Genomic DNA, 12826 nt, shown 5'->3' on the forward strand with positions numbered 1-12826 from the left:
TTTTAAATGATTACTGATATATGTGGCTATCTACCATGTTGTTACTGTTTTCTATTTCTTGTCCATATTCTTTATTCATATTTTTGTCTTCAATACTTTTTCTGCCTTTTGCAGTTTTAACTGAACATTTTATATAATTCTATTTTTCCCTTTTCCTAGTATATCAATTATGCATCCTTTTTTTAGTTGTTGCTCTCCAGTCTGCAACATAAATTTACTACCAATCCAGATCGACTTCCAAATAACACTATACTGCTTTCACAGGTAGTATAACTATCTTATACCAACGAAATACTCTTAATTTCTCCCTCCTGTACCTTGTGTCCTTGCAGTCCTTCATTTCATTTATACATAAACATACACACATAAGTATATGTACACACATAATCAAATCCATTGTTGCTATTATAATCTTGAACTATTCTCTGATAGATCAAAAAAAAAAAAAAAAAGAAAAGAAAAACAGAGGTTTTTTTGAGCCAAACTGTTTGAATCTTGTTGCTTGGTGGTGTGGTCTGTATTTGCTGTGTTCATGACCTCAGCTGGCTGAAGGGCAGAGCACGACCCTCCAATTATACCCCAGGATTGCAGCTCACACCTCAATGCCACAGCATCCCTTGGCTTCATGCCCAGGGGATGCCATTTGCAGAGGCTCATGACAGAGCAGCTTGTCAAAGTCAGGGCGCATTCCAAGAAAACCAGAGGGCATGTTTCTGGAAACTGCTGTTGGAGCTAAGCTCTTGGTTTCTCTGTGGGGGTGTGTTCTGGGGGCACACTCATTCCTCTAGATATTGGCTGACATGCCATTATCTTTGAAAAGACTGAGCACCCCTGAGGAAGCCCCCTTTTTCCAGTAAAAAGTTTAGGGTTCTCTGTAGTGGCTGGCTGGAGGGGGACGAGGTTGGGCTTTCTCTAGTCCTCATAGTTTCCCGGCTTGTCAATCAAATTTCCTCCTGATGAAGATCATTTCCCCTACAAAGCCCAGGTCTCTGCAGACTGACTTAGCAAGGGGCACTAACAGCCATCCATGTCTGTACCCCCACCCAAAGTCCAGTGTTTTTTGCAAAGAGATAAAACTCCACCCCTGTACCCCCCATGTCGAGAGAACATCAGGGCAGGGGAAGAACCAAGTCCATTTCCTGTCCTTGTCTCCTCTGTGAACTGAATTTCAGAAATTTTTTCTATATGCAACACAAAACTTCCAGATCCGTAAAACACCCCAAGGATGAGGGGATAAAGTCGGTTGTTTTGTTTTGTGTTTGTTTTTTCTGGAAACTGCACTTCAAATTTTCCTAGGCCATAGAAGCCCAGAAGGACATGTGTTCTCATTTGCCTGCCTGATTCCATGGTGGTGTAACTTTTATGTTATTTTCTTGGTGTTGGAACTGCTCTCCTTTATAGTCCTGTTCAAGTTAAACTCACGTAAACTCTCTGGCTGGGAGCAGCACCTATGTTGCTGCTGCATAAGACTCTATTTGGATGCCAGTCCACAGGGCTGATGAAATCACCTGCTGTGTATCAATAATCATTAGTGACAATGATGGCATGAAAAGCTGCAATACGTATATAGTACATTTTACAATTCTTTGGGGAAAAAAGAATAAGAAAAATAAACATTTTTGTTTTACCTTCACTTATTAATTCTCTGATGCTCTTTCTTGGATCTGAGTTTCTTACCTATATTATTTTCTTTCTCTCTAAGGAACTTCTTTTAACATTTCTTATAAGACAGGTCTATTGGCAACAAATTCTCTCCATTTGGTTTGTCTCAGAAAGTCTGTTTCTCTTTCACTGTTGAAGGACAATTTTACAGGGTACAAAATTCTATGTTGATGGGGTTTTTTCTCTCAACACTTTAAATATTTGTTCCCAACACTTTAAATATTTACTCCATTCTCTTCTTTCTTGCATGGTTTCTAAGAAGTCACATGTAATTCTCATTTTTGCTCCTTTACAAGCAAGGTTCTTTTTTCCTCTGGCCTCTTTCAGAATCTTTATCTTTTCTGCAGTGTAAATATGATATGCATAGGTGCGGTGTGGGGTTTTTTTGTTTGCTGGTTTTGCTGATGTTCAGCCTGCTTACTGTTCTCCTAGCTTCTTGGGTCTGTGGTTTGGTGTCTGACATTAATTCGGGGAAATCCTCAGTCACTATTACTTCAAATACTGCTGCTGCTCCTTTCTTCCTTTTCCCTCTGATATTCCCATTATGTGTATGTTACACCTTTTGTAGTTGTCCCACAGTTCCCACAGAACACTTGGATGTTCTGTTCTGTTCTGTTTTCAGTGTTTTTCTCGTGGCTTTTCAGTTTTTGAACTTTCTGTTGTTATGTCCTCAAGCTCAGAGGTTCTTTCCTCAGCTATGTCCAGTCTATTAATGAGCCCATCAAAGGTATTCTTTATTTCTGTGAGCTTTATGACATTTTAATGTTACCTAGTCGTATCCCCCCTTCCCCAGTTTCACCATAGCTCTAGGTTATAGTGGCCACCTGAAGGAATAAAACGGGTTTGGAGCTCCCCCAAAGCCTCAACCTCAGAGAACTATAAATATGTGACCTATCTGGCAGCTCACTTAGAAGCTCCATTCTCAAGGCTTGTCTTTTTTTTGTCCTGACTGAGCTTACTCAATGCAAACAGCACTATCCACATCCCCCTGCCCCCACCCAGGACATCTGTCAAAAACAGTCCAACTACTTTACAGGTGCCAGAGGTGGTACTACCAGAATGAACCAATAAACTCAACAAAAAACTTAAAAGGAAAAACTGGAGAATGGGAGTCTGCAGGGGGCTTTAAAAAGTTCCAACATATTTCCAGAACTCTAGAAGGACATACAGGGTTGTACACATATCCAGGAAAGACCTGGTAAAGTCCTAATCTACTCATGGCAGACTTTGAGGCTCTGCACAAGCAGGAAGTAAAGGTTAAGGCAGAATTATAAGCTACCTGCTGAAGCATTGAAAGTGCTAAAATAAAATGAAGCAAACTGATAAAGACATAAACAATTCAACAGTAATACTTGGAGACTTCACAAATCCACTTTTAATAATGGACAGAACAATTAGCAGAAGATGAACAGTAAATAGAAATCTTAAAACTATAAGCCAACTAGACCCAACAGACATCTACAGAACATTCCACTCAACAACAAAACATATTCAACACATTATTTTCGAGTGCATATGGAACATTCTCCACAACAGACCCTACGTTAGGCTATAAAATAAGTCTTGGGGCTCCTGGGTGGAGGACTTTTAAGCGTGTGACTCTTGATTTCAGCTCAGATCATGATCTCAGGGTTGTGAAATCAAGCCCCACGTCCAGCTCTGTTCTCAGCATGGAGTCTGCTTGAGATTCTCTCTCTCCCTCTGCCCCTCCCTTGGCTCTCTCTTTCTCTCTCAAAATAAAAAATAAATAAGTCTCAGTAAATTTAAAAAGACAGAAATCATACAAAGTATGTTCTCTGGCCACAATGTAATAAAATCAGAAATCAGTATGAGGAGGAAAAGTGAGAAAATAACAGATACGTTGAAATTAAATAACATACTTCTAAAAAACCAGTATCACAAGGAAAATTAGCAATTACTTTCGAGATGAATTAAAATAAAGACACAAAATACCAAAATTTATGGGATACAGCTAATGCATTACTTAGAAGAATATTTGTAGGTATAAATACCTATTTTTAAAAAGAAAAAAGATTTCAAACAACCTAAAATTCCACTTCAAAAGGCTAAAAAAAAAAAGGGGGGGGGTGAATCAAACCCAATTAGTAAGATGAAGGACGTAAATATTAAAGATTAAAGCTGAAATAAATGAAAGATGAAAGGAAAATAAAGAATATCAATGAAATCAAAATTGATTCTCTGAAAAGGCCAACAAAACTGACAAACCTTTAGCTAGACAGACCAAGAAACAAGACTCAAGTTACTCAAATCAGAAATAAAAGATATCACTACTGACCTTATAAAAATAAAAGGAATACGAGAGCATACCATAAGCACTATATGCCAACAAATTAGATAACACAGATGAAATGGACAAATTCCTAGAAATACCAAAACTGACTCAAAATGAAACAGATAATCTGAACAAACTACAACAAGCAAAGAGACTGAACTTAAAAACTTCCAACTAAGACTATCTCAGGCTCACATGGCTTCACTAATTCCACCAAATTCCAAACTTGTTTTTTAAGATTTATTTATTTATTTTAGAGAGAGAGAGTGCGCATATGAGTGTGGGGGAGAGGGGCAGAGGGAGAGAGAAACCCAAGCCGACTCCACACTGAACAAGGAGCCCAATCCGGGGCTCAATCCCACGACCCAGAGATCATGACCTGAACTGAAACCAAGAGTCAGAGGCTTAGCCAACTGTGCCACCAAGGTGCCCCTTTTTAAAAGATTTATTTTTGGAGAGAGAGGCAGAGACAGAGAGAGCGGGACAGAGAAAGGGAGAGAAAGGGAGGGTGGGTGAGAGAGAGAGAGAGCGCATGAGTGGGGGGACGGGCTCAGAGGAGAGAGACAATCTCCAGCAGACCCCAATGAGCATGGAGCCCAACCCAGGGCTCAATCCCATAACCCTGAGATCGTGACCTGAGCCAAAATCAAGAGTCAGAAACTCAACTGAATAAGCCACCCAGGCACCCCTGAATTCTACCAAACATTTAAAAAAGAATACCAATCCTTCATAAACTCTTCCAAAGATCAGAAGACAGAGCACTTCCCGACTCATCCCATAATGCAAGTATACCAAGTATCAAGTATACTCGATACTAGGACCAGAAAAAGACATGAAAAGAACATAAAACTAAAGGATATCCTTTACAGACATAAAAATCCTCAAAAAAAACAAAAAAACCCCAAAAAACTAGCAAACTGAATCCAACAGCACCTGTAAAAGATGTGTACATCATGACCAAGGGGTATTTATCCCGACAACGTAACACTGGCTTAACGTATAGAAATCAATGAAATCTTACAGACCATATAAAATAAAGGACAAAACCCACAAGATTATCTTAATAGATGCAGAAAAAGGCGTTTGATAAAATCCAATTCTTTCATATTAAAAGCACTCAACAAACTAGGAAAAGAAGGAAATTTCTTCAAACTGATAAGGTCATTTATGAAAAACCCACAGTTTACATCATATTTAATAATGAAAGACTGAATGCTTTCCCCCTTAGATCAGGAAAAAGATAAAGATGTCTACTCTTGCCACTTCATTCAACAGTGTATTGGAGGTTCTAACCAGGCCAATTAGAGGGAAAAAAAAAAAAAGAAATAGAAGGCATTCAGATTAGAAAGGAAAAAGTAAAACTATCTGTATTTACAGATAACATGATCTTACATATGCAGAAAATTCTACAGAATCCATTTAAAAAATTAGAATGAATTCAGCAAGAATGCAGGATATAAGATCAATATACAAAAATCAATTTCATTTCTATAAACTCACAAAGAATATTCCAAAAATGAAATTAAAATACCAATTCCATTTATAATAGCATCAAAATAAGTAAAATAGGAATAGATTCAACAAAAGAAGTATATGACTTACACACTGACAAACTGCAAAACATCGTTGAGAGAAATTAAACAAGACCTGAATAAATGGGAAGATATCCTATGTTCATGAATTGAAAGACTTAATGATGTTAAGACAGCAATAATCCCCAAATTGATCTACAGATTCAAAGCATCCTTATCAAAATCCCAGCCGCCTTTTTGCAGAAATTGGGAAACCAAACTGACTTTAAAAGACCAAAATAAATGGAGAAACAGATCACATTCACAGAATACTCAACAGTGTTAAGATGGCAATCTCCCCCGAGTTAATTTATAGGGTCAAGTGCAATCTCAAATAAATTTCTAATATGTTTTTTAAAAGGAAGCAATGAGTTGACTTCAGTAGTTATATGTAAAGACAAAGGACCTAGACTAGTCACAACAATTTTGAGAAAGAAAAAGTTGGAAGATTTAAGTACCTGATCTCAAGACTTACTATAAAGCTATAATAGTCAAGACAGTATAATCCTGGCCTAAGTACAGACATATAGATCAAGGGAACAGAAAGAGCACAGAAAGAGACCCATACTTATATGCTCAATTGATTTTTGACAAAAATACATTTCTGCCAATTTTTTTTAAACAAAAAAGGTGTCAATGGAAACAAGATATCTTTTCAAAAAGTGGTAAAGAAACTGATAGCTTTATGAGAAAAAAAAATCCTTGAACTTTACCTTGCATTCCATACGAAAATTAACTCAAAATGGATTACAGACCTAAATATAAGTGCTGAAACTATTAAATTTATAGAAAAAAACACAGGAGAAAATCTTTATGACACTGAATTGGACAAAGATTTCTTAAAACACCAAAAGTCTAAAACTACAAAAGAAAAAATGAATAAAATGAACTTAATGAAGATTCAAAACTGTTGTTCTATGAAAAACATGTTTAAGAAAGCGAAAAGCTAAGCAACAGACTGGAAGAAAATTCTGCAAAACGTATCTTGAAAAAGGGCTCATATCCAGACCATATAAAGAACTCACAGGCTCTGGTGGGGATTCATTCACTTGGAACTTTTACAACCCACTAATACGAAGTCCAGGAATACCTCCTCTCTAATCCCAAAAAAGTGCTAAAGAGTTAATTGATTAAAAATACAGACACACGTGTGTGTGTGTGTGTGTTCGTGTGTATGTGAATGGGCAAGAGCTCATGAGAAGATGTTCAACATCACTAACCATTGTGGAAATAAATATTAAAATCACAACGAGATACCATCATACACCCACTAGAATGGCTAAAATTTTTCAAAGATTTATAGACTGCCAGTACCAAGTGTTTGCTAGGACGTGGAACAACTGGAAGTCTCATATTGCTGACAGAAATGCAAAATGTTAGTCATTTTGAAAAACCAAGTAGCACTACCTTGGAAAGTAAAACATGTATTTACCATATAATCTTCTCCATTCCACTCTTAGGTACTTGCCCAAGAAAAATAAACACATATACCCACACAAAAACGTATTCACAGCTTAGGGTCAGTGATGTGGGATAAAGGCAATATAACGGATACTGTGGTAATAAAACGGTTTTGTATCTTGACTTTATCCATGTGAATATCCAGTTGTGACACTGTGCTTTAGTTTTGCAAGATGTTATCACTGGGGGAAACTGGGTAAAGAGTATACATGATCTCTTGTGTCATTTCTTAGAATTGCATTAGACTATAATTTCTTCCTAAGTTTAATTGGAAACAAAACTTGTTCACAAATGTTGCAGCAACATTACTTAGCTCCAAACTGGAAGTCAAATGTCCATCATCTGGTGAATAAACAATTGACAGTATAGTCAATCTGTGAAATACCACTCAGAAGTAAAAGGGAACAAATATTAATACATGCAACAACCTGGATGTATCTCAAAAACATTATGCTAAGTGAAAGAAATAAAGCACCAAAGATTACCTACTGTATGAGTCCATTTACAAGACAAGTAGTGTCAGAAGTAGACAGTGACTGCCGGGAGGTTTGCCTGGGTGGAAAAGCTGGAGTATAAAGGGGCAGAGGCTAACTTTAGTATGAAGGAACTTCAGCTCCTTCTATAGTTTGATTATGGTGGTGGTAATATGATTATATACGATTATCAAAATTCATACTGTACACATAAAATTGGTCAATTTTATGAAATTTTAATATCTTAAACTATGAAGAGAAGGAAAAAATCAAGACTTAGAAAATTTATACCTGTTAGCGTCCTTCCTGCATTCAGAGGAGGAGCAATGACTCTGAAAAGTTTCTGCATTAAAATTAAAAAGAAAACAATCACCATCATTTTTAAAAAAGAATATTCTCAAAAACATAATCAAGAATCTTATGCTATTGATCACCTTTCCCTGACTGAATTAGGTATTTGCTATTGAGATTAAATATAAAACTTTTAATGTGGCCATCAACTATTATCGAAGGATCACTGGGAGACAATTGTCATATTCCTCACTCAAAGAAACCATTTAATAAATACCAGTTAGATGAAGGTCTTTGTTGAGATTGTAATTTCTGATATAAAATATCCTTAGGTTATTCAAAATGCTTTATTTAAAAACAACAGGAAGACAATGAAGGGATTAATAGCCTACCAAAATGGTAATGAAGATTACTTTAAAATGAAAACATCTGAACAGCAGCAGACACAAAAGGAAACATCTAAATTTAAGCATAGCCTGTGAAAACACAGTAGGATTGATGACAAAACTACACTGGCCTTCCTCAGAGGGAGTTACCTGTTTGGGAAAGAACAGACCCTTAGCACTGGGAAATGTAAATTAAACTGTTCATTAGCATCAAAAAGCCCAAAAAACCAATCCATATTTCCCTTCCCAGGGAAACCCTAAGTCTCTCCCTCCTGCTACCCAACATTTTGCTAAACCGGTATATAAACCTTTAGTTCTGTCTAATCAGTAAAGTACCCTTTACTAAGTGCTCCTAGTTCTTGTGTGAATAAACCTTATCTTTTCTGCTGTTAATCGGTCTTTTGCCAGTTAATTCGCAGCCCTTCCCCTACCCCTGGGACCTAAATTGCGAGAGGAAAAGTCTTTACTCTCAACTCAAGGCACTACTTTTACCTCAGAAGGAGCCAAAGGTAGAACTAAGGAAAGATTTCATCAGAAACTGTGGTAGTCATCTCAAATGTGATGACCACTGTCATTCTAGAAAACCTAGAAAATTTCAAGAGGCAGGACACCTTCTAATTTAGACCTCTTTAAGTACAAAAATAACTAAACATGGACAAGTGATTTCCTTGTGGGCAGAAAATTATAAAAAAGAAATCACAGCGTGCCCCTAACCTCCCATTGCTAGCTAACCTCTCCAAATGACTACTTAATACCAAGCTCTTTCAGAAAACCATTAAACTTGAAAACTTCTCTTAACACAAAACAAGTCAACCTTAATAGGCCAGCAGTCCATCTGAGATGTATAGGTATAAATGCAAACCAGACTTTGAGGAATGAAACACGCAAAACTAAAACTTAAAAAGCCCTAAAAACAAAAACCCTGCAATCATTTTTATCACCACAGAATGTATTGAATCAGGATCTGTTTCTAAAGATTACTTTGAGAAAAACTAGAAATTATAGAGGCAGATTTTAGGCAAAGGGCTGAGCAATGGAAATCTGATCAAGGTAAAAGGGCCCAGAGCTACTACTGAGCTGACTGCAAACAGTCTCATTAAGTGACCCACCTCGAAACAGCCACAGGCCCTACCTGACCAATTACAACAAGGCACAGTTTCTAATAGAGATTACCAAAAAAAGAGAAAACTCCAAACATCCCCATACTCCCTCACTCCACCCTATAACTGTGGCCCCTCACCACTGTCTTGTCGAAGTCTCTCCTCTGCCCACTACTCCCTTGCAGTGTATTCAATAAACTTTTATCTTTTTTGTTCTGTCTTAGGTGAAGTCTTTCACTGCGGGCACCATAGGCCCCCATCCAAGCAGAGCACCCCACATTTGGTGGATGCCCCCACAGGATCAGGAGACCCCCATAACTGGGATGTCTCACATTTGAGGGCCCATATGGGGACCTCTGTCCGCCCAGGGCTCTCCCCAGATTCTCTGGGAATTTCTCGGGACTTTCCCTCAGTGGGCCATCCGATGGGGGCATCTCACAGAAACTGCATTAATTCTTCCTAATTGTGGTTTAGTAGTGAGATAGAAAACATTTTTTGTGTGCAGGGAGGTCCTGGATCTCACTGAGGACACGGCTGACAGCTCTTACCAGGGAAGTACTGGGGAAGCAGCTGAGAGGTGTTAAATGTAAAGACTACTTAACTAGACACACAATCAGCGTCAAAACCAGGGGAAGAGGGCTGTGGCACTCATTCTGGAAACTGACCAAGAGAAGAGAGGTGCAACCAAAACTGGAGGAGTTTTGAATTAGAGTGATACTCACCTACCAAGTTAAGTGTGTTTAATGAAGCCTGAAATATCAAAAGATAACTGCTGGCTTAGTAATACTGAAGATAGTTTTGGATGGCCATTAAATGTGAAAAAAAAAAAAAGTTGCTTGGATGCCTTCTGCAGATGCCTGGCTCTTGTGAGCCAGGTAATTAGTCATTGTAATAAAACAATGGGCTGGCAGGGTACTACGTATATCCACAATCCATTATCTATATTCTGTCCTCAATTTAAGGCAAATAACAAGATGGATATGGCATTTGGTTCTTTTTAAAATAAGCCCAAATGCTTTTTAGCGATAAGGAGAGTAAATTATAATGCATGCTGTAAACGCTAACTGGGAAAAGCAACAAATCAGCAATTAACAAATAATGATCTTTCACTGTTATCAGGACCCTCCCCCAGCACAATGTATCTACAAAGAGTATTTCTCAACAGTATATTTACTACACACAATAAGTATATAAAATAAATTTCTTATACCTTTTGGAAAATGTACTATAACATCAAAAATCTTAGGGAGGAAAAAAAACCAAAACTTAAAGTCTAACAGGCAAGCATTATCTTTAATTGTATCTATTTGTTCCCTGGGATTTAAATACCTACTTATGCAGATAAAAAAGAAAGCAATGGCAGAAGGTGTGAAATTAAAGGCTACCTAAATTCCCAAGCTAAAATGGGTATAAGTCTAATAATAAATCTACAAGGAATTAAGCGACTGGATGAAAACAAACTATTCAAAGCAAATGGATAATAGGAAAAAGCTCTTAACAGACAATATTAAATATGTGTCCAAGTTGGGAAGTATCTTACCTCCATTGGACTTATAAATTCATTCATGCCTCTGTTGTAGACATAGATCATAGCATCATACAGACGATTTTCCCAACACATGAGAACTACCTGTAAAAAGGAAGAGTCGCTTATTCCATACAATTGGGTCTCACCAATTATCTTCCTTAGAGCTTTAACAGTGGAGAAAATCTTGAATACTCTTCCCTAATTTTTCTTAGTCCTTCTCTGAAAAAAACTGAAGTACAGGTGACTCTTGAACAATGTAGAGGTTAGGGATGCTGACACCTCCCTACCCCTCTGCACAGTCAAAACTCCATATATAACTTTTTGACTCCCCCAAAACTCAACTACTAATAGCCTACAGTCACCAGGCAGTCTTACTGATAACAGTCAAGCAACACTTAATTTCATACATTATATGTATTATATTCTGTATTCTTACTATAAAGTAGGACAGAGAAAAGAAAATGTTATTAAGAAAATTATATGGAAGAGGAAATACATTTACACTACTGTGCTGTATTTATTGAAAGAAGTCCACATATAAACAGACCTGTGTAGTTCAAAATCATGTTGTTCAAGGGTCAACAGTACTCAAACACAATGCCAGGGTAAGAGTTGTTGGAGGTTCAATACTACTTTTAATTGTACAATAGCTACTTTTAAACATCCCCAGTGTCTACTTTTTTCTCTATCTACCCCTTTTCCATATTCATTTTACCCTTGGTCAACAGCTCTACAAATTATTTAACTGAACATCTATAGTCAGGGCCACTGCTAAGGATCAAACAAACCCAGACGTAGTCTCTACCCTTACAGAACTACTGTTCATCTTGGACACTAACCAAAAGAAGGGAGGGGCACAAAACAGTGTGAGCTAAAACTAGGGGAGATACTCAATTACACATTTAATTCATTTACAAATGTGATTTGTTACAAAGGAACCTAATTTGGTGTATAGAGTATTCAGGTCACCCCTGAGGAAGCAATATTTAAGCGAGGGCCTGAAGAATGCATGCATATGAGCCAAAAGCAGAGATGGAATCTAAGGACCATGCAGGCTGAAGCAATAAAGATGAACTCTCAAGGCAGCAACAAGCTTGAAGTGTTTAAAGATGGAGAGAAATTAATTTCAGAAAATATTTAGAAAAGGAACAGCGATGACTTACAGTGTACTCTATATTCTGTTCCTATGAGAGATATGTTATACAGAGTGACAAGGGAAGAGGGCTGAAGTAGAAGAGGAGAGGGTGGTAAAGGAGAGTAAGGAGCAGCCAGAGAATTAAGAGGAAAAACAGAAGTGAAGTGTCATGGAAGAGTCTTCGTAGACTAAGGCATGTTCTGGGCCCTTTTCTCTTCTCTCACTGCCCTCTCTCAGCCAGTGCTGTGATCATACATCTCTGTACTGATGAGTAACACATTTACCTCCCCTCTGACTCATATATCCAACCACTTACTTGATCTCTTCACCTGAATGTCTATCTCAAAATAAAATGGCAAAACAGAACTCCTCGTTTTGTCTCTCAACCTTAGACCTACCCAGTCTTCCAATCTTCTTAGAGGAATCACTATCCACCTTTATCTCAAGCCAAAAAACTAAGTGTCATCCTTAAACTCTTTCTTTCCCACACTTCTACACCCTTGCATCCAATTCATCAGCACATCAACCCTACTGCCAAAACATATCCAAAATCAAGTCATCTCTCTCCATCTCACTGTGACCATCTCTGGTCAGGACCGTCTCCTGGACCAGTACCTAATCTCCTTACTTCTTCTGTACTTGGCTCCCACCTTCATTCTGTTATCCCTAAAGTAAACCAGAGTCATCTTGCTTAAAACCTTTTAATGATTTCCCAGAGCACTAAGAATAAAATGGAAAAATCTATACCTTGCCCTGAAAGGTCTACCTCTGTTTTTCAACCAAGCTCCCAGCTTGTTTGCCTTTTATCTGTAACGTTAACATTCGATGCCTTTTTTTTTTTTTTTTGCATTAGCTGTTGCTTTTACCTGGAACAATCTTCCCCAAGATCTCTGCATTACCGATTCTTCTTGTCATTCGGATTTCAG

The 12826-nt window shown here is 37.7% G+C and overlaps 1 protein-coding gene across 3 annotated transcripts in view; it reads right to left on the reverse strand.

The window, feature by feature from the left end:
• The window catches only part of VPS8 (VPS8 subunit of CORVET complex), a 237786-nt gene that overhangs the window by 143626 nt on the left and 81334 nt on the right, over positions 1-12826 (reverse strand). For all 3 annotated transcript variants that reach the window (XM_044914623.1, XM_044914617.1, XM_044914619.1), the window contains 2 exons: positions 10778-10867; positions 7752-7803 (listed from right to left, as the gene is read on the reverse strand). In XM_044914623.1, the coding sequence (XP_044770558.1) occupies positions 7752-7803; positions 10778-10867 (142 nt within the window). The remainder of the gene's footprint in view (positions 1-7751; positions 7804-10777; positions 10868-12826) is intronic.

The sequence above is a fragment of the Neomonachus schauinslandi genome, chromosome 1 (genome assembly GCF_002201575.2).
Source record: "Neomonachus schauinslandi chromosome 1, ASM220157v2, whole genome shotgun sequence".
Lineage (NCBI taxonomy): Eukaryota > Metazoa > Chordata > Mammalia > Carnivora > Phocidae > Neomonachus > Neomonachus schauinslandi.